Genomic DNA, 27,946 nt, shown 5'->3' with positions numbered 1-27,946 from the left:
CTGCATGCGCCCGACCGGGATCCACCCGGCACGCCCACCAGGGGGCGACGCTCTGCCCACCAGGGGGCAATGCTCTGCCCCTCCGGGGCGTCGCCATGTTGCGACCAGAGCCACTCTAGCACCTGAGGCAGAGGCCACAGAGCCATCCCCAGCACCCGGGCCATCTTTGCTCCAGCTCCAATGGAGCCTTGGCTGCTGGAGGGGAAGAGAGAGACAGAGAGGAAGGCACGGCGGAGGGGTGGAGAAGCAAATGGGCGCTTCTCCTGTGTGCCCTGGCCGGGAATCGAACCCGGGTCCTCCGCACGCTAGGCCGACGCTCTACCGCTGAGCCAACGGCCAGGGCTTGGAAAAATTATTTTTAATTACTGCTGGCTCTGAAATGGTCAAAGGAACACCAATATCTGGTATTTAGTTGTTACACAGACCTTCTCACTCTTAGTCTGTATGAATCTCTTAGATTTTCTAAGTGGGACCTAGGAGAACATATTTATTCAATTAAAGAAAAATTTGAAATTGTGAAGTAATCTATAGACTGGGGGAGTGTCCTCAGTGGCTTCCTGAGTCGACCCTTTCAGCCATTAGTGAGAACAACACAGCACACAGTAGGTGCTCCACAAGTTATCATAGGCTAATGCGTTGTATCTACCGAGGTGGATTCGTTTCTGTTGAGGGCTCTCCACAGCCCTGGTGTAGGAGGAATTCCACTGTAGATCTATCCCCAGTTAGGTTCTTTTTCTAATGCTATGACCCTCAGTTTGTCTTTAAAACAAACAAACAAACAAAAAAGGAATCCCTACTCATCTCATGGAATTACTGAGAGAACAAAATGAAAACATATATGTGACTGTATCTTGCAAACTATGAGGCTTGTAAATACAGTAAGTCAGCAACTCAGCTTTGGAGTGGCCAGAAATCATTGTCCCTGACCCACATACAAACTTGGGGAAGTCCAGAGTCCCCTGGGATACAGTACCCGAGCAGCTTAAAAAGTATTGGGGAGCTGATGCCTCAGGCACTTCACTCCTGAGGAATTCAAACATCCACCATTCCCTTCTACTAGCGCTAGAAGAATTTTAAGCAGTGCACATGTTCTATTCTAAAATTCCAGGCTTCCTTGAGAACTTCACAGAGTCCCTGGAGGTCAGGGCTGGGCCCCGGGGTGGCCCTAAGCTGGAAGGGCTAGTCTCTACACTTCCATTTCCATTTTGTTTTCCCTTGGGAGAGATGGTGATTAATAAATATAGCTTATTTCCAGGGCCACCATAATGCCTGTATCTCCTCTTCACACTCACTCTCTATCACTTATTTTATCTGTCTCAGCATTTATACACACACACCCCTAACCAAAACAGGTACATCTTTTTTTCTTTTTACCTCCTATAGCAATCAGGATGAGCTAAATTTGTCTATAGGACCAAACAACCCCTAAATCTCAGGGGAATAACACAGAGCTACACTATTTATTTCTCACTCACTAAGCTTGGGTAGCACAGGCAAGGTGGAAGGCTCTGCTTATTCTAGTCTCTCACAGACCCAGGTGACGTAGGTGCCTCTCAATACTTCCATTACAAGAAAGACAGGACAAAGAGAACAAGGCAAACCACATGTCTCTTCCACTCATGTTGCATTGGCCAAATCAAGTCCTAACTATAATGGGATCAGGGAAGTATAATCCTGCCATGTCCTTGAGAGGGAAGTAGAACTATTTATTAAATGGTACGAAGCACAATGTTGGTCAAATAAGTTTGTAAATATGATATATAGCAGGGGCCAGGAACCTTTTTGGCTGAGAGAGCCATGAACATCACATATTTTAAAATGTAATTCTGTGAGAGCCATACAATATTATATGTTTAACACTAGATACAAGTAAATGTGTGCATTTTATGTAAGACCAACACTTTTAAAGTACAATAAGTCTCTGAATTCTTTTTAATAACGTTGTTATGCTGTTGCTAACCAATGATGAATAAAGTACTTCTTACCATTAATGCGACTTCTGGTGCTGCATGGTTTTGCTGATGGCTTTGTAGTCTGGTTGATACGTGGTGAGGTTAAGCTTCATGCAGGCATTGAGACTTCCACCCGTTAAACATGATCGTAGGCTGGTCTTAACGTTCTTTAGATGTCAGAAAGACTGCTCACATGCATACATAGAGCCAAACATTGTCAGTACAGCAATACTCACACGCTGCAGTGCGTGGTATGTGATGGGAAGCACATTCCAAATTTTGACAATCAGCTGGTCTGCGAGTTGAAGTTTTTTTATTTCTCCCCACTTGTGTTTGCTCACCGACTCTGCTTGCTGTCATGCAAGTCTTTCCAAAACTTTATTCAGTGACTTGAACTTATTCACCCACATGTCTGAGGCCTTCAGGTCAGCAGCTTGTAGCTTAAAATTTCTGACAGAGACACTGGGGATGTAACTCAGGTTGGCGCTGTCCATTGCACACTCGTGTGGATAGGTGATGAACTTAAAAAGACGAGTGCACTCATGAAATTCTCCAAAGCACGCTTTGAATGACTGCAGGAGATTAGACGTGAAGCCCGCTAGCTGCTGGAGATTAAGATGTTGAGCAGTCATCTTTAAACTTTCCCAGTTTTTCAAAGTGTAGTAAATGAGCTATTTCAATGTTGGTGATGAAGAGTTCCAGCTTGTTTTCAAATGCAAACACTGTTTGTTGAAGGGATAAGACTGTATTTCCAATGCCTTGCATTTTCACACTGAGCTGGTTCAGATGTTCAGTCATGTCCACGAGATAGTAGAACTTCAGGAGCCACTCAGTGTTAGCTAACTCAGGATGCTCGACGTTTTTCATTTCAAGAAAAGTCCAGATTTCGCTCAGACAAGCCACGAAATGGCTGAGCACCTTCCCTCTTGACAACCAATGCATATTGCTGTGCAGAAGCAGACCAGGATAATTATTCCCAACTTCATCCAGCAGTGTTTTAAACTGGTGATCATTTAAAGCTTGGGCAACAATAAAGTTGACCACCCGAATGAACAGCGACATCACCTCATCAAGCTGCTCTCCACACATCTGAGCACAAAGTGCCTCCTGATGTAGGATGCAGTGAAAACTTAGGATGGGTCTCTTTTCATGTTCACGAAGAAGTGCTAGGAATCCTCTGTTTTTCCCCACCATGCACGGAGCACCATCAGTACACACCGAAATAAGTTTATCCATCGGTATATTTTTTTCTTTAGCGAACTCAGTGAAAGACTTGAATAAATCCTCCCCTCTTGTTGTCTTTCATAGGCAAAACAGCAAGACTTTCCTCATGTAGTGTGTCACCGACAGCATACCTTGCAATCACGCTGAACTGGGATAAATGGCTTACGTCTGTTGACTTATCCAAAGCGAGAGAAAAGAATGGTGCTGCATTTATGTCCTTCACTTGTGTTGCCTCAATTTGATTTGCCATCATGATGGTACAATTGTGAACAGTTCTTGCCAATAGAGGCATGTCTTTTATTTGTTTGATTATCTTGTCTTTAGCCGAAAAGTCATCAAAAAGTTCATTGGCAACATCAAGCATGAATGTTTTGGCATACTCCCCATCTGTGAATGGTTTTCTGTTTCTCACAATTGCTAAAGCACCAGCAAAGCTAGCTGAATTCCAGTCACCTTGTTGGGTCCAAACACGGACTAGCTTGTACTCTGCACAGTAGTTCTTGACATGCTTTCTTCCTGCTGTTCCCTGCTAGATATTTTGATGCAAATGTAGTATGACGTGTGTCATGGTGCCACTTTATATTTGACCGTTTCATTGATGCACTTTTATCATTGCATATTAGACACACTGCAGAACCTGCTCTCTCCACAAAGGCGAATTCCTCTGTCCATTCCTGCTGAAAAGTACGATACTCCTCATCATTTTTCTTTTAGCCATCTTCTTCGTCAAAAGGGTTTCTGCAATTAGCTAGCTGACTACTTGATTAAAAGGAGGGAAGTTTACTTCCTGACCTCACAACGACCTGTGTACATTACACATTATCCAATAAAAATTTGGTGTTGTCCCGGAGGACATCTGTGATTGGCTCCAGCCACCTGCAACTATGAACATGAGCAGTAGGAAATGAATGGATTGTAATACATGAGAATGTTTTATATTTTTAACATTATTATTTTTTTAATTAAAGATTTGTCTGCGAGCCAGATGCAGCCATCAAAAGAGCCACATCTGGCTTGCGAGCCATAGGTTCCCAACCCCTGATATATAGGTTTGCTCGCTGATAGTTTGCATTGGGTGTGGGGGACAGGCTGTAAGCAGGCAGAGTTGTTAAACCCTAAGGCTTAGTTTTAAGACTAAGCCTTTCCCACACTAAGTGACTTTGTATCAGAGACTTCTTTGTTTGGGCCACTGCCAGGTCAGGCCCCTCACATTTTCTTTTTTTTTTTTTTTTTTTTTTTAAATTTTTTATTTATTTATTCATTTTAGAGAGGAGAGGGAGAGACAGAGAGACAGAGAGAGAGGAGAGAGAGAGAGAGAAGTGGGGGAGGAGCTGGAAGCATCAACTCCTATATGTGCCTTGACCAGGCAAGCCCAGGGTTTCGAACCAGCGACCTCAGCATTTCCAGGTTGACGCTTTATCCACTGCGCCACCACAGGTCAGGCCCCTCACATTTTCTTAATTCACAAAATTATTCATGGCCCTTCCCACTGATACTGTATCAATGACCATACATCCTATGGTTGATGTATAACCATACATCATATGCTTGAATGGATTAAAATTGGTTTCCACTTTTTAGAGAAAAGTGCCTACTTTATTTCAGTGTCCATTCATTCTTTTTAGCTCCAGATGTTGTAATTTGCCTTTCTAGGTATTGTACACACTTTCCACACTGTAAGGAACAGAGCACAAGTGAGAGGACTGGGTCCTTCCAGTAGCACCTTGAGAGCAGAGTAGTACTGGAGGAGATGTGACAGAAGGTCCCTTAAGCCCAAGTTCCAAAAGTGACATCTTTTCAACACATTTTAAGGTAACACGTTGACCTAGTGACTGTCAAGATTAGGATAAAAAGATGTAGAAGGAGTAATACTATTGCTTTGCTTCTCTACAAATCAAGGAGGCCTCACCTCCTCCAACTGGATATGTCTTTGTTTTAGGATCACTGTTGGTCAAATAAGTTTTTAAATATGATATATATGTTTGCTCGCTTATAGTTTGTATTGGGTGTGGGGGACAGGCTGTAAGCAGGCCGGATTGTTATAGCCTAAGGCTTAGTTTTAAGACTAAGCTTTTTCCCACACCCTTGACTGATTGCATGGTGTGGGGTGGTGCACTCTCATGAGGAATCCCATTATGCCTCAGAGCCTCAGATAAGTGACTTTGTATCAGAGACCTCCTTATTTGTATATTGGATTAAAGGTTTTGATTTCTACACTATAAAATGGGGGCAGACCGGGAGCTTGCTCTCTCTCGGTTCCTGAGATTAGCATTAAAGAGGAAAGCAGAGAAAGGCCACGTGGAAGAGAGAGAGGCAGCCAAGATGGTGGAGTGCTGAAAGAGAAGCCAGTTTGTGTAGAGTTTGTGCAGAGAGAAGGAGATGGGGAACAGAGGTGAAAAAGGCTGGTGAGGTAGATATCTTTGATTCTAGGAAACTTGGATAAGTCATTAGCTTTGTGAGCACTGAATGAGTGGGTTTTAGAGTCCAGTGTGTGTTTTTACTTGCCCGCGAGGTGCAAGCTAGGATTAAAGGTAATGGCCCACCAGTTCTTGGCTCCACTGTTTCATTACCGTCTGTCCAAATCTAATGTGAACCTTCATGGGCCAGGCGGCTGTGATGGTGGCTGTGGATACTGGCTTTACAATCACCATGAAAGGGACTGATTTCTAGTCATTGTGAATACCTAGCTAAAATCTAACTTCTGGTATCTACCACCCAGCCATCCTAGTTTATTTCTTGGGGCCATACAGAACAACCCCACTCATTTCATTGAGCCATCTTTTACTCTGTTTTAGACCACAGGCGTGAGTCAGACTGCCTAAGTCTTCCTCAAACTTCTAATATAAAGTGGATACTTCTTTACACAACTTTATTTACGTACATTCTCTTATTTTTTTCCATTGCACTTATCACCATCTGACATATTTTTGTTTATTGTCTGTTCTTCCCTCCTTGAGGACAGCTTCTTCCTATCATTTTAACAGTACCTGGCACATTATAGGCACACAATACTTTCTGGTTTCATATTCTGAGAGATTAGCAAGACCCCTACTCCATCCCATCATACTCCTTGAAAGAAAAAAAGCTTTCCCTCCAATTGTTTTAACAAAAGTTGTAGAATCAAGTTTCATTGGTAAGGTCAGGGCCCTTGCCTGTCCCCAACAAATGGCTGTGGCCAAGGGCATAGGCGACGTTTGATCCCTCTGGAGTCCTATGCCCAACTGGAAAAGGGTTTGACTGTTAGAACCACATTGCTGGGAACGGGGAAGGGTTGGTTCCTGGAAGGATAATCGAGCATTGCTAAAGAACGGTTAAGAAGTTTGCCAGTGAGAAGGTTGTGAGCTGGGATTCAAATTCAGGTCTGTTAGGTTCTAGCACAGATCCCATATATTCCATCCTCTCTGTTCACCACTTTCATTCAGGTTCTTTTCATGTATCACCTTCAATCACTAGAAATTACTGTGATAGGCCCTGTGCTTCCCTCCCCATTCAGTGTTACTAAATAACCACTTAGCACTCTATCTAGGCCAGGCTCTGTTCTCTTAGTGTGTCTATCTTGGTCACATTCTCCTGACCAATTTTATCTCTTAGATTCTCCACTTCTCTAGGCATCTCTATTAGACCGAGATTAAGCGGTTTCCATCTCTTCCGTGACTTCTCCGAAGCTTCCCATAAAATCCAAAATTTACTGTGATTCCTGTGAACTCTGAAGTTTACTTTTGTTCTCTGGATCAATTGTAGGAGTAGGAATGGAAAAAAATGGGAACAAATTACCACCTTCACAATTGCCATGTAGATTTTTAGCTGGGTAAATCCTTGATAAAAAGCCTTTTAAAATGTTGCTGAGGTACAAACCTACTTCTGACCCACAACGAACACTTTTCTGTGTGTCTGAATGGTTTCACTCCCCAGTATCTGCTAACAAATTGAGGACAAAGACTTCCCGATAAGAATGCACCTCCTTGAATTCCAGTCTATTTAGCAGAGCCTGGTACATCGTAAGTGCTCCTTTGATGTATGTTGAATCAACACTATGTTATTTTCTGTGTCCCAGTGTATCTTCCACAGTGCTTGCTGAGTTGATTTAAATAAAGCCCTACAAATCAAGTTATTTGAATAACAACCAACTCTCCCACTCCTAAAGCATAAGAACCTTGCCCTTTCACACCACCTTTAATTCCAGTTGCCTTCCTTTAAAACACTTGAGTTTTAGGCCTGACCTGTGGTGGCGCAGTGGATAAAGCATCAACCTGGAATGCTGAGGTTGCTGGTTCAAAAACAATGGCTTGCCTGGTCAAGGTACATATGGGAGTTGATGCTTCCTGTTCCCCCTTTCTCTCTCTCTCTCTCTCTCTCTCTCTCTCTCTCTGTTTCTCTCCTCTCTCCAAAAATAACTAAATCAAAAAAATCTAAAACACTTGGGTTTTACTTAAAGCCCCACACAAATACTTTCATCAAAACTTGCTCAGCTCTACCAGGCAGGCAACTGCTTCCACAGTCGCTTGGAATGGATATTAATCTGTTTATGCTTGTCTCATCTGATAGGCTCTGAGCTCCTATTACTTGGCTGTCCTAGTTACCCGTTACCCAAACCAAAATGTTATTCACCTAAGGGTAGTTATAATAATGAAAATATTGGTTTGTGTACATGGTTCGGGTAACCTATGGGCCCAGGATGATTTGCGCCTATCTATACATTTAAAAAAAATTTACATATTAAATATCTCGCGATTTTTTAACAAGTTCATATCAACTCTGTATCAGTAGGATTAATACCAATTTATTAAGGAAACCGACTCACAAAGTCATTTCCTAAAGTGAAAATCATACAAGTAAACTTCAGCAACGAGCGGCAGGAGGCGCGCCACAGGTCTTTTGAACTCTTTCGGTCACCGTCGCCAAGGGCTTCGCCGCTCCTATCTGTGCGCCTGCGCGCTGCTGGAGCCGTAGTCCGTTTCTTCACCGGGAAGGACGTTGGTGTGGAGGTGAGTCGTGTCGGTTTTGTGTCCCTCGTTCGGTTCCAGTAACTGCCGCCTCCCGCTGCTTGCTCTCGGTTTGCCTTGGATTTGAGCCGTGACTCAGAATGTCGGCTGTCGGGGAACCTCGGACCTCTCGGCCGCGTCGACCCCTGCGCGACCCCCGCCGCAGTCTCTGGAGGGCGGCGGGCGGCCCGCGGGGCGCGCCGGGGCCTCGAGGAAGCAGCGGGGCTTCGGTGGCGGCGGGGCCGCCCCCGGGGCCGCTGTGTTGTTCGTCTCCGTCGTTGTGACCTTGGTTAGGTCATTTGGCCTGTCTGGCCCTAGTGCGTTCGCCGTCGTTGTCCAGCCGTCAGGGGCCGTGAGGGCAGTGCCTGTCCCCGGGCGTCCGCCGCGTGGCCGCGTTGGTGGGGGGTCGCCGCGCGGTCTCCGTGCCGGCCCCCCGCAGCCTCCCGCCCGCGCCCACCGCCTCGGAGCTCCGGCGTCGGGCCCACGAGGCAGCTGCCGATCTCCAGCCCGAGCTGTAGTCGCTTCGTGCGCCGAGTTTCTTCTCATCAGTCAAGTGGGAGTAATAACTTGTTCCATCGGGTTGTCTGGAGGATTGAATATGTCTATAGTAAGTTTATGGGAGAGGCAGTGCTATAAATGTGTCTGCACTTCTCATTCTAGAGCCACCGCTTATCTTTCCTGTAGTTGTGGGAGATTCTTGTTTGTAGCATTAGCTTGTATACTGTTGTGCTGCAGTGATCTTAGGGTGGTCTGCAGCCCGTGGGGGGAGCGGAGGGGAAGCAGGTGTGGGACTTCAAGTCACCCAAGATGTGCCTGGGGTGTGGCGACTGTTTGAGCTTAAATCTACCTCCTCCACTTAACTACTTAGAAGAACTTGAATTAGGGGCCTTTCCCGGAATAAGAGGTTATCGTCCATAATCTCTTTTTGACCCCTGTTTTTGGCTGGGAAACTTTTTACTAAACATCTGTTATTACCCTGCTCTGACCCAACCGAGGTCCCCAAGACTTGTTATCATCCCATGCTCAGGATGCCTCACCCCTAGATCCCCTTTCTCTGAACCAGCCCTGCACGTGAGGTTCCCATACGTATGTACACATCAAGTACAGTTATATTTCTCTTGGAAATCTGTCTCATGTCTGCTTGATTGTTAGGTCAGCCAGAACATCCCTAAGGGTAGAGGAGAGTTTGTTCCCCCCACACACACCCAAGCTGTCACACAGCTTTGTGGGAGGACTCAGTCCTACTGTCCATCCTGTGCCTCTCTAGGTACTAAAGTGCATTTTGCATAAGAATTCTTTGTATACCTTATGTTCTAATAATTTTTTAAAATTTATTTTGTCTACCAAGGAGAATATAACGACCATGTCTTCCAGTGCTTTGACAAAGCCTCAGATGCGTGGCCTTTTGGCCAAGCGGCTGCGAATGCATCTTGTTGGAGCCATCATTGTATCCCTGGGGGTGGCAACTTTCTATAAGGTATGTATGTCTGATTTTCACTTTGTGCTTATATGGTTGCAAATGTGTTTTAAATAATTTTATTTTCATAAGCAATTTACAGTCTTTTAAAGAAACGTTAATGTGCTGCTTCCTCTGACTCGTCCTCCTCACCACATGTTATAGGGAGGTACCTCATTCCCCAGGTCGCCTGTCATGAAGCTGTATTAATTTGCTAGGGCTTCCATAATTATCATAAGCTGTGTGGCTTAAATAACAGAAATTTTATTTTCTGTTCTGGAAGCTAGAAATCCAAAGTGGCTACAGGATTGATTTTTTCTGAGGCCTCTCCTTGGCTTGTAGATTGCTGTTTTGTCTTCCAGATTTTCTCTTACAAGGACACCAAGCTTACTGGATTAGCATCCACCTTAAAGAACTTAATTTAATTACCTCATTAAAGACCTTATCTCCAACATGAATTTTGGAAGACACAATTCACATATAGGTTATAATTGTGGAAGCTAATAACAACAAAAGATTATTTTTAGATCAGAACTTTTTTTTTTGGTGGGGAAGGGAATGGCAAGGTTTTTTTTATCACGCAGATTGCCTCTCTCTGAGAGGGATGGAGAGGGCCTATGGGACTGATGACCTTGCTGGTGCTTGACCAGGAAATTACAGCCTGGTTAATTAGGATTGTTTCTGGGAGAGCTTGAAACAGCCGCTACGTCAGGTCAGGTCTAGGTTTGGTATCATGGGCTTTTAGTACAAGTGCCATTTTGGGCCTGTGGCTTTTCTTTTTGACAGTATGTAGGCCCAGTAGTTGTGGCCGCTGTTGCGGCCATTCACATGCAGGTTCACATTAGATTCGGGCAGATGGTAAAGAAACTACGGAGCCAAAAACTGGTGGACCATTCCTTTATTCTAGCCTCACACCCGGCAGGTGAGTAAAAACACACAGGGCTCCAAAACCCACTCATTCAGAGCTCACAAAGCTCCTGACATCTGGGTTTTCCTAGAATCGAAGACCCCCCACCAGTCTCAGCCACCTCTGTTCCCCATCTGCCAACATGGCTTCTTCCTCTGCAAAACTGGCTTCTCTCTCCTTCCCTTCCATCTGGCTTCTTCCTCAGCACCCTGCCATCTTGGCTTCCTTCTTCTCCTCCTTCCTCCTCCTTCTAAAAACTACCTGGGCCCACAGAGACCCCTCCTCCAGCAACATTAGCACAACAAAGCCCCTTCCCAAGCAGGAAGGTAATTAGCAGTTTCACGTGGGCAGCACCATTTTTAATAAGTGAGCAAACATAAAAATCACATTTTACAAACTTATTTGCCCAACACAGTACCTTCAAGAATTGTTACCATCAAAGAAAAATTAATGAGTAAAAAAAAAAGAATTGCTGTCAGAGAATTGCATTTTAATGCTTTGCCTTCTGTAGATTTTGTTGTATCTTTAACTATAGGGTTCAGTGGTATTACATACATCCACAATGTTGTGCAACCTTTTAGATTTCTGGATATCTTCCTTCGGCTCCTGCCAGTCTCCTCCCTCCCCTCTCCCCAACACAGACTCCAACAATCAGTAACAACTCCAGAGGCAAGGAGGGCCTTTCTTGCTGAGTGTTTTCCTGAGCCTTCTTTCTCTTGACCAGCCTGTGTCAATGCCTCTACCCTTTGTCTTAGGGAATACAGGGTTCAAGTTAGAGGTGGACACAAACATATTGAGATTTATGTTGTCTTTCTATGATAAGTTTTTAACCTAAAAAATAAGCCATAATGGGTTATGCTGTTTTTTAGTTTGGTGTGGCTGAGCCAAGAAAGAAGGCATACGCAGATTTCTACAGAAATTATGATTCCATGAAAGATTTTGAGGAAATGAGGAAGGCTGGTATCTTTCAGAGTACAAAGTGATCTTGGAATGTAAAGGTAATATGATTAAGTTACCATTTAAAAACTATAAATTATGGTTCAAAACACATAAAACTTACCATCTTAAATATGTTTAAATGTATAGTTCAGTATTGTTAAGCACATGCGCGTTGTTGTACAACCAATCGCTGGAACTCATCTTGTAAAAACTGAAACTACCCAGTTAAACAACTCTCCATTTCCTCCTATTCTTGGCAGTCACCATTCAACATTGTTAGGGTATTTGCCTTTTTGTGACTGGTTTATCTCACTTAATGTCATGTCCTTAAGGTTCATCTGTTATAGCATATTTCAGTTTCCTTTTTAAGGCTAAATGTTATATTTTATATATATACTACATTTTGTTATTTATCAACAGACACTTGAGTTGCTTCCATTTTTTTGTTTGTTTGTTTGTTTGTTTGTTTTACAGAGACAGAGTCAGAGAGAGGGATAGACAGGGACAGACAGACAGGAACGGAGAGATGAGAAGCGTCAATCATTAGTGTTTCATTGCTCATTGCAACACCTTAGTTGTTCATTGACTGCTTTCCCATACGTGCCTTGACGGTGGGCGTTCAGCAGACCGAGTAACCCCTTGCTGGAGCCAGCGACCTTGGGTCCAAGCCGGCGACCTCAGGGTCTCGAACCTGGGTCCTCGGCATCCCAGTCCATCGCTCCATCCACTGTGCCATCGCCTGGTCAGGCGAGTTGCTTCCATTTTTTGATTATTGTGAATTATGCTGGTATGATGTTTGTAAATATCCCTGCTTTAAATACTGTATTGTTGAGTAAATATGCAGAAGTGGAATTGCTGGATCATATGGTAGTTCTAGTTTTAATTTTTTAAGGATCTGTCATATTTTAAATAGTGGCTGGACCATATTACATATTATCAATAGTGTTAAAGGGTTCCAGTTCTCCATATCCTTGATAAACTTGTTTTCTATTTGATTTTGAACATCTTTTATTATGCTTATTGGCAATTTATGTTCTCTGGAGAAATGTCTATTGAAGTTCTTTGTCCATTTTTAATTTGATTTATTTTTATTTTTTATTTTTAGAGAGAGAAAAAACATTGGTTTGTTTTTCCACTTACTTAAGCACTTATTGATTGATTCTTCTATGTGCTCTGACTGGGGGTCAAGCCTGCATCCTTGGTGTACTGGGATCATGTTCTAACCAACTGAGACCTGGCCAGGGCTTTTGTGGGTAATTTTTTACTGTACTTATTAGGGTTTATTTTTGGGTTTTAGCTTATTGCATTGGTTTATATTTGTCTTTATGGCCATACTATGCTATTTTGATTACTGTAGCTTTACAATAAGTTTTGAAATCAGAAAATGTTAGTCTCCAACTTGGTCTTCTCTTTTATCATTGGCTTGGCTGTTCAGGGTACCTTGAAAGTCCTTGTGAATTTTAGGATTGATTTTTCTGTTTCTGCAAAAATTTCATTGGGATTAAGCAGGGATTACATTATATATGTAGATTACTTTGGATAATATGGACATCTCAATAATTATAGGTATTCCAGTTCATGAGTACAGCAGCTTTCCATTTGTGTCTTTAATTTCTTTCAATGTTGTGTAGTATGACAAGTCATTTGCCTCTGTGGTTAAGTTTATTTCTAAGAATTTTATTCTTTTTGATGCTATTGTAATTTTCTTTTCTGATTATTTATTGCTAGTGAGCAGAATCAACTAATTGTGGTTGATTTTTATATCCTGCAACTTTTTTGAGTATTTGTGTGGAATCTAGGATTTTCTCTATATAATATCAGGTAATCTTCAACCAGGTAGTTTACTTCTTTTCTAAATTGAATCTTTTTCTTGCATTATTGTTCTGGCTAGGACTTTCAATACTATGTTGGATAGAAGTTGTAAGAGTGTCCATCCTTGTCTTCTTTATGATACGAACTTTACGTTGACCTAGTTTCCTTTGGTTACTGATTTGTTGAGTGTTGTTATATTGGAAAGGTATTGCATTTTTTCAAATGGTTTTTCTGTACCAGTTAAGATGATCATGTTGTTTTTGTCCATCATCTCTGCAGTGTATTATATTGATTGAATTTTGTATGTTGACTCATCTTCAGTCAACACTTTTTATGTTGACCAGGAGGAAATCCCACTTGGTCATGGTGTATAATTCTTACAATGAGCTGTTGAATTCTGTTTGCTAGTATTTGATAAGGATTTTTGCATCCATATTCATCAGGGATATTGTTCTACAGTTTTCTTTGTAGTCTGGTTTTGGTATCAGGATAATGCTGGCCTTATAGAATGTTTTGTATGAGATGATCAGTGAAATGTGGCCACAAAAGGAGATAGAGCTTCAGGAAAATATGGTAGGGGCAGTCTCTCCCCCCATTCAGAAATATGTCGAAGTATCTTAATATACAGAAAATAAAGATATATTGAAAATAAAAGTATACAATACATAGAATGAATTTGGAAGTGTTCCCTCTTCAATATTTTGAAAGGTCTTGAGGATTGGTGTTAATTCTTTAAATGTTTGGTAGAATTCACCTTTGAAATTATTTGATCCTGGGATTTTCTTTGGGAGGTTTTTGATTAGATTCAGTTTTCTTACCAGTTGTAAGTCTGTTTATATTATCTTTGCCTGATTCATTTCTTGGGAGGTTTTGTGTTTGTAGGAATCCACATCATATAGATTATTTAACTTCCTGACAGTATGGCTGTAGTATTTTAAAGTCCTTTTTTCTGTAAAATATTTGTAATGTTCTTTCATTTTTGTTTTTAGTGATTTGAGTTTTTTTTTTAAGATTTTATTTATCTGAGAGAGGAGAGAGAGAAAGAGAGAGAGAGAGAGAGAGAGAGAGAGAGAGAGAGAGAAGACACAAGGGGGAGGAGCAGGAAGCATCAACTCCCATATGTGCCTTGACCAGGCAAACCTAGGGTTTTGAACTTGCTACCTCAGTTTAACAGGTCAAGGCTTTATCCACTGCACCACCACAGGTCAGGCAGTTATTTGAGTTTTCCGTTGTGATTAGAAAAGATACTTGGTATGATTTCAATCTTTTAAAATCTGTTAGGTCTTGGCCCTGGCCAGTTGGCTCAGTGGTAGACCCATTGGCCTGGCATGTGGAAGTTCTGAGTTCAGTTCCCAGCCAGGGTACACAGGAGAAGCACCCATCTGCTTCTCCACACTTCCCCCTCTCCTTCCTCTCTGTCTCTCTTTTCCCCTCCAGCCAAGGCTCCATTGGAGCAAAGTTGGCCCAGGCACTGAGGATGACTCCATGGCCTCCACCTCAGGCTCTAGAATGGCTCTGGTTGCAATGGAGCAACATGCCAGATGGGCCGAGCATTGCCCCCTAGTGGGCATGCCAGGTGGATTCTGATTGGGAGCATGTGGGAGTCTGTCTCCCCCCTGCTTCTCACTTCAGAAAAATACAAAAAAAAAAAAACTAAAGTCTTTTTTTATGGTTTAACATGGTCAACCCCAGTGGTCGGCAAACTCATTAGTTAACAGAGCCAAATATCAACAGTACAGTGATGGAAATTTCTTTTGAAAGCCAAGTTTTTAAAACTTAAAAACTATATAGATAGGTACATTCCTTATCGAGATAGCGCCTTACATAGTATTTTGTGGAAGAGCCACACTCAAGGGGCCAAAGAGCTGCATGCAGCTTACGAGCCACAGTTTGTCGACCAGGGGTCTTCCCTGAGGAATGTGCCCTATGCATTTGAATTTTGTGTTCTTAGTTTGGGGGTAGAATGTTCTGTGTCTGTCAGGTCCAGTTGGTATATATAATATTCAAGTCCTCTGGGTTTTTTTGTTTTTTGTGTTTTGTTTTGTTTTTTTTCAACTCCTCTGTTTTCTTAATGATTGTTCTGTCTGGTTCTTCCAGCCATTACTGAAAAAGTGTGGTATTGAAATTGCCTGCTATTATGGTAGAGCTGTGTATTTCTGATTTCAATCCTGTGTTTGCTTCATGTATTTGGAAGCTCTGATCTTAGCATGTACATATTTTTAATTGCTCGCTCGGTGAATTGACCCTTTTATTTTTATACAATGCCTTCTTTGTCTCTTGTAATATTTTTTGAATTAGTCTATTTTGCCTGAGAGTAGTGTAGCCATCATTGCTCTCTTAATATTTGCATGGAATATTTTTTCCCATCCTTTCACTTTCAAAACACGTGTCTGTAGGAAACATGCTAAAATTAATAGTCTTTCAAACTGATTAACTTCAATCACATAAAAAAATGTTACTTTTATAACTCTGCTCTTTATTGTCACAAATTTGTATATTGTGTGCCCATTAACAGATTTTTTATTCTTTTGTCTTAAATGCTACAAAATTAAAAGTAGAATTATAAAAAAAATTATAACAATACTGGCTTCTATATATTTACTTTGCCAGAGATCTTCATTTTCTCATGGCTTTCATTTACTGTCTTGTGTACTTTTATTTCAACATGCAGGCCCCATTTCAACTTGCAGCTCCTATTGCAGGCCTAGTAGTAAAGAACTTACCCTTGAGCAGTATTGTCTGACACCCTTCGAACCGCAGGTGCATGCTGAGGACTTCACTGAGTATTTTACAGAGGCTCTCTTGTAGGTTGTCATTTTTCACTTGGTTCCTTTCAAGATTCATTGTCTTTAGTTTTTGATAGTTTATGTTTTTTGTATGGATCTCTTTGGCTTCATCCTACTTCCAAGTAACTTCTTGTATTTTTGTCTGTTTCTTCAAATTTAAGGAATTTGAGTCATTGTTTCTTCAAGTAAGCTCTCTGCATCATTGGTCTTTCGGTGGTGTCCCATAAATCCTTAAGGCTCTCGTTTACTTTTTTTTTTTGCTTCTAAGATATAGTAATTCAAATGAACTTTTTCATGTTTGTTGAATATTCTTTGAGTCTCTTGTTGAATCCCTCTAGTGAATTTCTCAATTCATTTACTGTATTTCTCTGTACAGTTTTTAGTTTTTAAAATAATTTGTTTGTTGATAGTCTTATTTTGTTCATCTGTTGTTTTCCTGACTTTGTTTATTCCCCTTTGGCTCATGAGCTCACTGAGCATATTTAAGAAGTTTTCAAGTCTTTGTCAAGTCAGTCAGAGATGTTTTTTTCAATGTTGGTTTCTGGAGATTTATTTTATTCCTTTGGGCCATGTTTCTCTTTTATATCTTGTCATATTGTGTTGAAATTTAAGCATTGATTAAACAGCCACCTCTCCCATTGTTTGTGGATTTGCTCCATGCAACAGAAGATCTTAGCCTGGCATAAAGGCTTAGGGTCATCTCAAACTTTTTCTGGGGACATGTCTTCCCTGGGCCTTTGCTGATGCTTTTGTTCTAGTTCCCATGAATACTCAGTTGCTTTTGAGAATCCCTACGATTCTCATCCCTGCTTCTCTATGTAGCCTTAGCTGTTCTTTTGTGTTCCTCAACCATAATCTCTTGCTCTGTTGTGCCCATGGGTCTGCAATCTCTCTGTAGCTCTCCTGTTGTGAGATCATCACTGCTAAACTGTGATAGCTAAACTATGTCACCATTTCCATCAGTGCTCTGAGATAGGCAAGAGAGAAGAGAATCCCTAAAACAAGCCGGAATGTTGCAAGCAAGTTCCACTTCTCCTTCTGTCCTGAGGGAGAAGCCAAGAATTGGTTATGTTCCTTCTGACCATTCTGATGTGCTGAGGTAGAAGGGTTGAGGTAGTTCATGAAATTTTCTGCTATTTAGAGTGCCTTGTTCTTTTTTTTTAATAAGAGAGACAGACAAGGACAGACAAGGGAGAGAGAGAAGCATCAGCTCATAATTGTGACACCTTAGTTCACTGATTGCTTTCTCATATGTGCCTTGACCGGGGAGCTCCAGCTGAGTCAGTAACCTTTGGGCTCAAGCCAGTGACCAAGGGGTCATGTCCATGATCCCATGCTCAAGCTGGATGAGCCCGTGCTCAAGCCGGTAGCCTTGGGGTTTTGAACCTGGGTCCTCAGCATCCCAGGCCAATGCACGCTATCCAGTGTGCCACTGCCTGGTCAGGTGAGAGTGGCTTTTTTTTTAATTGCATTAGCTTCATAACTGGTTTCTAGCGTTCCCTCAAGGACACTTTGGTCCATGTGTTGATGCTTTTTTGGTGGGGGAGTGGGAGTCTGGAGCTTCATAGCCCACCATCTTGTTGACTTAGTTTCAGAATTATTTCACATGTAATGCTGCTATTAATTGCTAGATTGGCATTAGAAAAATCACACTTTTAGGAGTGTTTTAAAAAAATGTTAGTTGTGTGTCCGTAAGTGACTTGGTGGCTTCCCATAGATTTTGGTTTGGTCTGTCATATCCACAAAGTGCTGATTCATCATGGACAGTGTGAATTAAGGTTTTATGTCTAGAAAAGGGCTGAAGAGATTGTGTGCTGATGAAAGGTCTTCTGCTAAATTGGTGTGAAAGCCTGTGTCAAGTTCCTGATGAAGCTTTTCATACTCAGGGATCTTATCATTCAGGTATTTTTTATTGAAGAAGCTCAATAATAACAATATAAGTAGAGACTCAGTCACCCCAGTGTGAGTTTGATGTGACAAAGAGAATGAGTGTGCCTTTGTTTCAGGCAGACTACCTGAATGAGCATTCCAAATTCCATATATAGCTTTCCCAGGGTCTGGGGTACCCCTACTGTGTTGGACTTAGATCAGTTTTCTGAAAGATTCAAGGATAATTTTGAATAAGTTAATTTTGCCTAAGATTCAGCTCTATAATCCATTTCTGTAGTGGTTTAGCTTGAGTATCTGAAGTACTGATAGATGCGTGCACTATTTAGCCATAAAATTACTTAGACAAAGTATAATACAAAGAACTTTATTTCCAATTGTTCGAAAACTGATGAGGAATTAGCTTTTTTCATACCATATGTATTAGGTCCATTAAAATTATAATTCATAAAGTAATAAGTGATTATTTTATGATAGAAAATTAAGAATGTTAAGTCTATTAAATGCACAGAAATAAAGACTAAAAGTAAAAAGGTCAAGAAAAGACTAATGTTCTGTGTGGAACCTTAATATTGCTGTTTTCTTGTAATTGAAATTTTCACATTTCCCACAGTGGGGATGCATTTCATGGTCAGATATTAAAAGAGTGCTTCTGAATGTTAGATTTTTACCTTTTTTTATAAGAAGTTGATTGTGTTTATAAGCCAATAAGAAAAATAAAAACAGATTTTGGAGACACAGTAGAAATTGTTTAGAACAGTTGCTGCTTTTAAGAGTATGGGGGTGGGGCTTAAGAGAGAAGAGAAAACATAATTGGAAAGTGAAAGCAAAAAGCCAGAGTAAGGGGTAGCAATGCCTAAAATGGAGAAGAGGCTGCCAGGGAGCTTGGTGGAGACTGGACCTGGAGCCCAGGTAGGCTGAACTGGGCTTCTCTTGGGCCAAGGGTGAGTGAGTGAAGTGTGGGCTACTAGCAGGAACAGACCTCAGGTGATCTCGAGGGTGGTGAGATATTGAGAATGCTTTTAATTAACTTAGCTACTTACTGTGTTTTTCTCCACAGAATTTCTTTGGGTTGAATTCCATGGAAGTTTGTTGCTGACATGTGTTCCTGAACTATGAAAAATAAATAATTTGAGCTAAGGAGTAACGTCTCTTGATAAATAAACAATTAAGAAATTCTCTGGACAGTAAGTCTGCTCATTTATTCTTTATTTTTTATTTTACTTCAGGTGAAATAGTGAGACAGACTCCTGTATGTGCCCTGACCGGGATCTACCTGGCAACCCCATCTGTGGCTGATGCTGAAGTACAGAGCTATTTTTTAGCACCTGAGGCTGATGTGCCATTTAATGGAGCTATCCTCAGCACCCCGGGCCACAAACAAACCAGTCAAGCCACTGGCTGTGGGAAGGGAAGAGGGAGAAAATGGGGAGAGGGAGAAGAGAAGCAGATGGTCACTTCTCTTGTGTGCTCTGACTGGGAATTGAACCCTGGACATCCATACACTGTGTCAACACTCTGTGCACTGAGCCACTGGCCAGGGCTGCTCATTTATTCTTAATGATGTGATATTGGGGACTGGCAGCAGAATTGGTTAGGGATTGTAACTTTATGAACCTTATGAAGATAACTTAATTTCAGTTTGAAAATTGCATTATTTTAGGACCTTTTTATTACTCTAATGTTTCAGTTTCTTCGTTCTGGATCACTGATGTAAGGGGGGTCAACATGAGTCCACATGACTGTTATGCTGTGGGCTCTTGGAAGAGACAAGGACCATCTTTCCAATAGAGCATGTTCTTGGGCTTTAGTATCCCTGTTTGGTAGCCCTACCAGATCAAGTACCGGACAGATACAACAACATGTAATGCAATGTGGAACATACCTGGTCCTGTTACTTACCAAGTGGAGCTGAGTAGTGCCTGCTAGTGATTGTGCTAAGTTTTCAGAGGAGGTCTTAGGGCCTTTCTCCTTTATTTATTTATTTTTGTTGTGGTAAAAGTGATACCACAGAAAACTTTAAAAATCAAATTTATTTTATCCGAAGCTAATTTATTTAATGGATTGTCTTTTTATGATGAACTTTTTTTTTTAACTCAAAATTCTTGTCTTTTTTATTTTTCTTTTTTCACTGAGAGGAAGGGAGGCAGAGACGCCCGCATGCACCCCAACTGGGATCCACTCGGCAAGCCCACTAGGGGGCGTTGATCCATTGCTCCACAACTGAGCTCTTCTTAGCACCTGAGGTGGAGGCCATGGAGCCATCCTCAGTGTCTTGGGCCAACTCATTCCAGTTGAGCCATGGCTGCAGGAGGGGAAGAGAGAAAGAAGCAAGATGTGGAGGGGTAGAGAAGCAGATGGATGCTTCTCCTGTGTGCCCTGAGGACCGGGAATTGAACCCAGGACATCCACATGCTGGGCTAGTGCTCTGCCACTGAGCAAACCAGCCAGTGCTTCTTGAGTCTTAATGCGAGTTGAATGATACTCAGGTATCAGTACACATTTAGATATGGTCATTAATTCAAGGATTTCTTTTATTTTAAACAACTTTATATAACAATTCTTAGAAGTGGTATGTAAAATTATCATAAAAGATAAAAGAATTAATGCATATTTACATTCTTAAAAAGTAGTTACTCCTGAGGTTGACAAAATTGTCACTTTCCTAAATGAGTATGATACAACTAGTTAGAGGAACCATTTTTTTCATAGCCTGAATTGTCCCTTAACTGCATTGCTTTCCAGAAACAACTACACAGTGACTTCTTATGCCCCATACCATGCGAGCCTTCAGGTAAAGATCAAAAGATCAGTGGACATTTGAAATTGGATTGTTTTAGTGTTTCACAATTGTAGAGAATAGATTGTAGGCCTGAGCTTAGATGTATTCAATAAAAATGTGTTTCATCGGAGTCTTGATCTTGACTAAATATTAAAAGGATATCTAGTGACCCATGATCTTGAGCCAATTCTGTCATTAAATGTAAAATAAGTCAATTCAGCAAAATAAATTATTTGGTCTGGTTCACTGTTAAGGTTATGGGGGTTCTTGACTCCCCCTCCAGTATGCCAAGATGATATGAATCCTTCTGCTAAACCCTTTCCTCAAGGTAACGTTCCTAGTGTAATGTGTTTTATGAAACTAAAGAGACTCACTTGAGCACTCTGGGTCTGTTTTCATGGGTAGACACAAAAGATTTACTCTAAGCTGACTAGTAAAACAAACTGGGAAAACATTTTCCAGGATATCCTGCACAGGCATCAGACTGTTTGGTAAATTTCAGTAAAATGAAGACTTTCAAGTAGGAATACACACAGCAGCTCTCACTTAAAGAATGGCACCACATATAAGTAACAAGTTAAACAATAAAATCCTAAACATTTAATTTCATTTAAAACCTTCGAATGTCTACAGATGAGGGCATTCGGCAAAGACAGTGTCTCAGCCTAAAATCAAGTGACATTAGAACTGAAGTTTTAATGTTTCCATTCTAAGACCTGACCACATTTTTTACGTTAGAGCTGAGTGGGTTTTTTTTTTTATTTTTTGAGAGAAATCGGTAGGGAGAGAGATGAGAAGCATCAGTTCGTAGCGGCACTTGAGTTGTACACTGCTTCTCATATGTGCCTTCACCAGGGGGCTTCAAGCCAGCGACCGTCAGATTATGTTGATGATCCCACACTCAGGCTGGTGACCCTGCGTAGAGCTGAGTGTTAAGAGAGCCTTATAGTTGAAATTTTAGCAAATACCAGTATAGAGCAAAAAGGAATGCATTTTCTATTTGTGGTAAGACTGCGACATTTGGGATTCTGTTAATTGTCCCCAAATGAGAAAAGTTTTTTATCATTCCATTTTATGAAAGTATCTTAGTTTTAGGAAGAAGGAGGAATCTGAAATAATTTTAGGAGAGGTTAGACTATTACTGTAACTATAAAAAAGTGTTGGCCTTGTATGTCCATAGTAGATATTTGAGCTAGTTAGGTTTCTTATTCAAAAATAAATTACACAAGGTGGAATCAATACCTCAGAGGAGAGTCCTCAAGGGAACCCTTTCCTCAGGGCTTTATTTTTCACCATGGTAAATTTACTAATGAAGATTTGAGCAAAATGTGGATCAGCCACATAATGGTATGTCTTCACAGTGGAGGGGAGAGGCCCCACCGGCACCACAGAGCACGGCGTCTGCGCGGCAGGGCAGCTGGGGGCCAGGTGGTAAGACGTCTTGGTGACGTAGTCCACAAGCCTGCTGTACTGTTGCTCTGACAGTCTCTCTCGGACTCCGTCCACCTGGGGTTCAGAAATAAAAGACTTTTGTTATCATACTCGCCTAGAACTTACATAAAAAAATTATTCCCTTTTTGCCTTTGTATGTTCATTTCTAGGTTACCTAATAAAACCATTTTATTTAAAACTATTTTTATTTTTCTTCTGACTGTAGCAGTAACCCTGCAGTTTTAGCAGTATAACAAAGCTCTGCAGGAGACAATGTAAGGACAGCCTCCTTTGAATAAGCACTTGATATGTAACATACCCATGTTTCAAGTCGATAACATTTTCCTCACCAACTATTAAAACATGTCATTGTTCTTTACTAACCAGCCCAGAAACAGACGTGCCCTTCCTCTGCTTAAATCTAATCACCATTACAGGCTCTGAAATAAAAGCCGTTTGCCTTTCTCCTCAAACCTCTTCAGACAGATCCTTTTTAGTTGACAGAAAAAGTGGGGAAAAGCACCTCTTTCAAACCAGTGGCTTTGGACAGAGCATTATGAAAATACCTTTTGAACTGTAACATTTTCTGTTTTTATAGATACTAGGATTTAAAGCCAGAGAAAATAAAACTGGGCAGAGGAAGGGGAAATTTTTATGGAAAAAAGGAGGATGCATAGTACATTTATGGTTCATAAAAGTCTGGCTCATCTTCAGTGGGACTTGAATAGAACAGATACACTACCTAAGTTGTTAAGTGAGATTTTCTAAGAAAGCAGCCATGAAAGGCAGTTGGAGCTATAAACTCTTCCCACCCTGAACTAGCTGACTAGTGTGTATAGCAGGTGGAGTGGTAACCGCCATCTGTGGGACTCTGGTAGCCACTGACCTTTCAGTGGTCTATGCCAAATGCTGGCAAGACCACTCTGGAAGAATTAAAACCATTTTAAGAGGGCTCTTTTGTTCTTAAAGTAGTAATGTAAAGAATTTGTCTATTTCGATATAGGGTGCAAACAAATGCCGCCAAGGGTGTCTTAGAACAGGAAACCAGTGGGATGGTGGAGAGTAAAGGGGCCTGCAGAATAGTAAGTAGGGTGTCTGTTAAGAGTTTGGGTCTCATTTGAAGCTTGGGAAGGAAAAGAAAGGCCCCCAAAGATTCACTGACACATGAAAGCTGTGCACCACTAGGCAAAAGCCAGAGCTCTGATATCATTTGATGGGGTCAGAATTCAGCTGGAAAGCTTTGAATACACAAAAGTCTTAATTGCTCCTCCTGAACAGCAGCACAGGAAAACCTGTGTTGTGAAAGGAATCTGGCCAAGGAATAAATTGACCTTCTGACTCATTTTGAGCCTCTCATAAGGGATTTCAATAATGTGCCAGGCATATTAAGCAATTATTACCCTAAAAATGGCTGCTTTTAACCAAGAAAAGCAAATGCTGACTATATTAAAACTGAATCCTGCCATATTTGAATATACTGAATGATGTCATCCTCAGATTAATTCCTTTTAAAATTCAAAGGAGCTGTATTTCCTAGTATCTAAAATAAAAACCAGAAAAGCTATTTTATATGATCTTAAAATACTGTTCTTAGTTTTGTCTGGAAGGCAGAGGGTAGGCTTCCTAACCCAGCTTTCTGTCTGGATTGGGTTGGTGTGCACTGACATGCGCACCCTGACCAAGGGAAATTCACTGTCAAGCACCACTGAGCCCCTCTCCCCACTTAGAAAATACGCTCGTTTATAGCGCTCTTAAGGAAGGGTTTACTGTCTCAGGAGTAAATGAGTATTTTGTGCTGCACAGCTTGGATCTCCTTTGGGGTGAGTGGGGGAGGTTAGAGTTTGGACAGAGGATTAGGGGTTGGTTTCTTAAGAGGAGTTGAGGGGACAGGTGAATGGAATGACTAGATACCGAGAAAGCAAAATTTGGAGGCTGAAGGCATACCGCCTGACCATCCTTTGTCCAGTGCCAGGTGCTGCTGTGTAAGCTCGTCGTCTTTTCCTAGCTGCCCTGCGGGTCCTCCCTCTGTCTTTTCCTACCTCCGTGTTAGCCGTCCCTTCATCCCAACCCTGTTATCCCTGAACATCCATGGAAAACCAGTGTAGGGCATGGTGTCCCAAGTCAGTACTTTGTCTCTAACTCAGTGATCCCATGGTCTCAATTACTTGTGGCAACGTTTAGGGGTGGTGACTCGAGGTATCTCTCTCACTCTTACAGAAATAGATGTTCCTCTAAAGCTACGATAATTCCCTGCAGTACCCTCCTCAAATAAAACGCCAAAGAGAGAAGAATCACAATTGACAGAGAAAGTTTAACTTCAGTCTCAATAGTTTAGGATCTGAAATACTTCCCAAGCAGCTAAGGAATAATGATGGTTGCAGATAGTCCTCAGGGCCTTGGAAGTTTCTCATTAAGGACCAAGGACTTGAAGATAATGATACTATCCCCTGCCAAATCCTGTAGCCACATCACTGGTGCTTTATTGTCAACTAGATCAGAAGATTTTGGCAGATCTAATAAAGTCAGCCTGGACATCTGACCTCTGTTTATTCCCAGAAAGTCATCAACTTGAAGCAGCAGTGCAGTCCAAGTGCCAGGCCCCAGCTTAAAGCTTGACTGATTATGATCCAAGAAACTGGAGAAATCTCAGTTGTTGTGCTTGGCTGCCTTCCATATTCTCAGATAATTTTACCCAAACAGTGGTGTGAGGGAGACACAGGCTCCCATACCGGGAAGAAAATAAGGAGAGAAGGAATCAGGCAGGACCTGCCAGAGGCAAGTTTGTTGTCCTTTCCTGGGGCCGCTCAGCCCCCAGGTTAGCACCAGCAAGCTCCACATTGCCCCGATCCACCCCCAACTTGCTGTGTGGGGAAAGATGTCCGTTTTTGAGGTCAACTCTTAGGGTCTATGGGCAGCGGGCTGGTGGGCACAGAAAGCAGTTTCCAGTGGTGCGCCCAGGCTGGGCTGCGGGAAGCTGGTGCCACCCTGGCCGGGCTCGCCTTGGCCTCGGCCCCAGTCACCTCGCCTGAACATCCATTCCACATCAACCTGCATGGCCAGGAGCTGCCCCAAGCGCCTAAGCAGAACCCCCGGGAGGTACCCTGGGGGATTTACAGGATGGGACACGACCCTATGGGAAAGGGAACACAGAACCACAGAGAACACAGGGCAGCAGATGGGAGAGATATATCTGTTTACAAAAATTTGACCCCTGAAGTCTTGGGAAGGGGGGAGGAAGTGAATCAGACCTCCTGGTTTGTGAACTTGCTAAGATCTGGCCTACAGCCCACGCCTTGTCTCACTCATGACCCCTCAGTTCCACAGCGGCCTTCTGGACCATAGACCTGCTGCAGCCAGCCCCGGGTCAGCACCGCCTCCGGCCTGTTTCACAGAGCAGTTGCATGGAGTTACTGCCTCAGTCCTGTTCCTTGTACACATCCACTCATTTTGGAGTTCCGCTCCGTGTCCTGTCCACTTACAGCACCCCTGCCCCGTGATGACCGGCCTGCCTTGTTCAGGTCATATGGTGACCTAGCCCCAGGCTGTGAGTCATCTGGCCTACCTCTGGGCTCTCCTGTTGAAGGCTCACATGTACCCCTGGGTGGGCCTTCCTGGCCCCCTCCTGCAATGGCCCCCTTGCCTCCCACACTCCCCCTGGCAGCCCTCCTGGCCTCCAGCAGCCACTAGTCGGTGCCTGGCACCAGCGGTCAGCCCACACCTCAACTCTGATGGAAGCTAGCCCCGGTCACCCTGCTCTCCACACTGTACCTCCACGTCGCAGGCCACTCTCGGCTGCTTCAGCTGCACGATGAGCAGGTTGTTTTGCTTGCTGTCCTGTGCACAGTCGATCTCCGTGACGGGGAAGGCCTGCTGCTGTGTGTCCTCGCTGACACTCACCACGAAGAGCACTTCCGGTGTCAGCAGCAAGCACCCTTCGTGCTCCTGGCCTGAACCCCTCACCAGGACCACATCTAAGGCCATGTGGACCTCTGGTCTGCCCAGAGACTGAAGCATTTTCCTGTTTCAAAGGAGAGAAGTAAGGTCAGGAGCCAGCTTCCAAAAAATGGTCAAGATCAGTGCTCACTATTTTGTAACAGGGTTGGGGTAACCCCACACAATGCTCCCCAAGGGATTATTAATTTGATCTTGAAATATAATTGTCACTTTAAATCTCAAACTGATTCTGGTCAACAGAGTCCAGCTCCTTGTGCAAAGATTTCCCTTGGTTCTGATTAGTTCCTTTTCCCATTAGAGATGTCAACCCTATTTTTTTTTTTTCCAGAAGTTAGAAGTGGGGAGGCAGTCAGACTCCCGCATGCGTCTGACCAGGATCCACCCGGCATGCCCATCAGGGGGCGATGCTCTACCCATCTGGGGTGTTGCTCCCCTGTAATCAGAGCCATTCTAGCACCTGAGGCAGAGGCCATGGAGCCATCCTCAGCACCCAGGCCAACTTTGCTTTGGCTGAGGGAGGGGAAGAGAGACGGAAAGGAGAGTGGGAAGGGTGGAGAAGCAGATGGGCGCTTCTCCTATGTGCCCTGGCCGGGAACTGAAAGTCACCCCTATTTAGAAGGCGGATTCCATTGCGAATCTCAAGCCCTCTCATAATCCCTGGCTTCTGTGCCACATGCACCCGCCCTAGTGGTAGACCCACATCTGGGGACAGCAGTCTGTCTCTGGCTCTAGGATGCAATGGTGCTTGCTGCCCGAGATGCTGAGAACAACTGCTCCTCCTGGGCTCACTTGTCAGCCTGTTAACATACAGTGCGTGTGTGCAGTGCAGCGAGCATGGAGATGGTTTTACCAGACGTATTTGACGTGGCTGTTGGGAGCCTGGGCAGCATGTAGATCACTTGGCTGATAGCGCTGTTTGGGAAGCTGAGAAAGTCCAGCTCCGTGTAAAATACCTGTAGTAAGGGAAGTAAGGAAGTTTTACTAGTTTTCTGGAAAACAGTTCCAAGCTACAGTGATGTCATCTGCTTAGAGCCATCCATAAAATGCTACAGATCCAACATGATGTCACATCTTTGGAAGCAAGTGTATAGATAATCATGAGACACTGCAATGCTCTTAACCCCGGTGATCCTACATTAGCTACAAACTGAAATCGGAATGAGCTACTGTCCAAGCACGGACTGGCACTTAGAGGAAGCATGGTGCTCCTGAGTAGTCATCGGTCCTGAGCAGCGGCTCACACATCATTTACACTTTATGTGATAAGAAAGTCAAGATTGTTAGTTGACTTTCTTGCTTACTACTACAATACTTGTATCTGCTGTTGCTGGTTAAATAATAAAAAACAACACACAGAGATGCACACAAAGGCACATGGTTTGCCTAGATACAATACTTAAATGACTTAATCCAGCTGTTAAACATGAATCCATATACATTTATGAGTGCTCTTGGGACCTCCGGCTTATTACACACTCCCTTGGTGCCAGCACCAAACAAGAGCCCCCAGCAGCAGCCACGGGGCCGCGGAGACTCTCCAGAACCAAAGATGGTCCAGCATGTGTGCTTTCTGAGGGCTTGTAAATGTTTATAAATGAGGCACAGTCATTAGACTAAGAGTTAGTGGTTTATAAAACCTTCAGTGCGGTAATAAAAGTTTTACAAGAATGATGGAAACCAACAAGGCCCCGTGAGGCTCTGTTCTGAGATGCGCTTAGTCTAGGGGAGAGTTCCTGTGCTCGGGAAGCGCACGGCGAGGGACGAGGGCATTTTCAGAACCAAAGGGGTTTATGGAGTACAAGTTGCCTTTTCCCTCACTGAAGACTACAGTAAC

The 27,946-nt window shown here is 42.7% G+C and overlaps 2 protein-coding genes across 5 annotated transcripts in view; one reads left to right on the top strand and one right to left on the bottom strand.

The window, feature by feature from the left end:
* Positions 1-8,018: 8,018 nt before the first annotated feature.
* On the top strand, positions 8,019-19,130 carry COX6C (cytochrome c oxidase subunit 6C). The gene is made up of 4 exons (XM_066379215.1): positions 8,019-8,161; positions 9,507-9,635; positions 11,391-11,519; positions 19,006-19,130. Exons 2-3 carry the CDS (start codon positions 9,522-9,524, stop codon positions 11,502-11,504), a joined length of 228 nt encoding a protein of 75 aa, XP_066235312.1. The 5' UTR covers positions 8,019-8,161; positions 9,507-9,521; the 3' UTR covers positions 11,505-11,519; positions 19,006-19,130.
* Positions 19,131-21,957: 2,827 nt separating this feature from the next.
* Positions 21,958-27,946, bottom strand: part of VPS13B (vacuolar protein sorting 13 homolog B) — an 887,459-nt gene continuing 881,470 nt past the window's right edge. For all 4 annotated transcript variants that reach the window (XM_066379210.1, XM_066379212.1, XM_066379209.1 and 1 more), the window contains exons 60-62: positions 26,963-27,065; positions 25,927-26,176; positions 21,958-22,233 (exon numbers count right to left, since the gene is read on the bottom strand). In XM_066379210.1, coding sequence (XP_066235307.1) covers positions 21,985-22,233; positions 25,927-26,176; positions 26,963-27,065 — 602 coding nt within the window. In that variant the 3' untranslated portion in view covers positions 21,958-21,984. The remainder of the gene's footprint in view (positions 22,234-25,926; positions 26,177-26,962; positions 27,066-27,946) is intronic.

Source organism: Saccopteryx leptura, chromosome 3 (assembly GCF_036850995.1).
Source record: "Saccopteryx leptura isolate mSacLep1 chromosome 3, mSacLep1_pri_phased_curated, whole genome shotgun sequence".
Classification (NCBI taxonomy): Eukaryota; Metazoa; Chordata; class Mammalia; order Chiroptera; family Emballonuridae; genus Saccopteryx; species Saccopteryx leptura.
The sequence above is the reverse complement of the archived record's forward strand: the minus strand, read 5'-3'. Positions and strand labels throughout refer to the sequence as shown.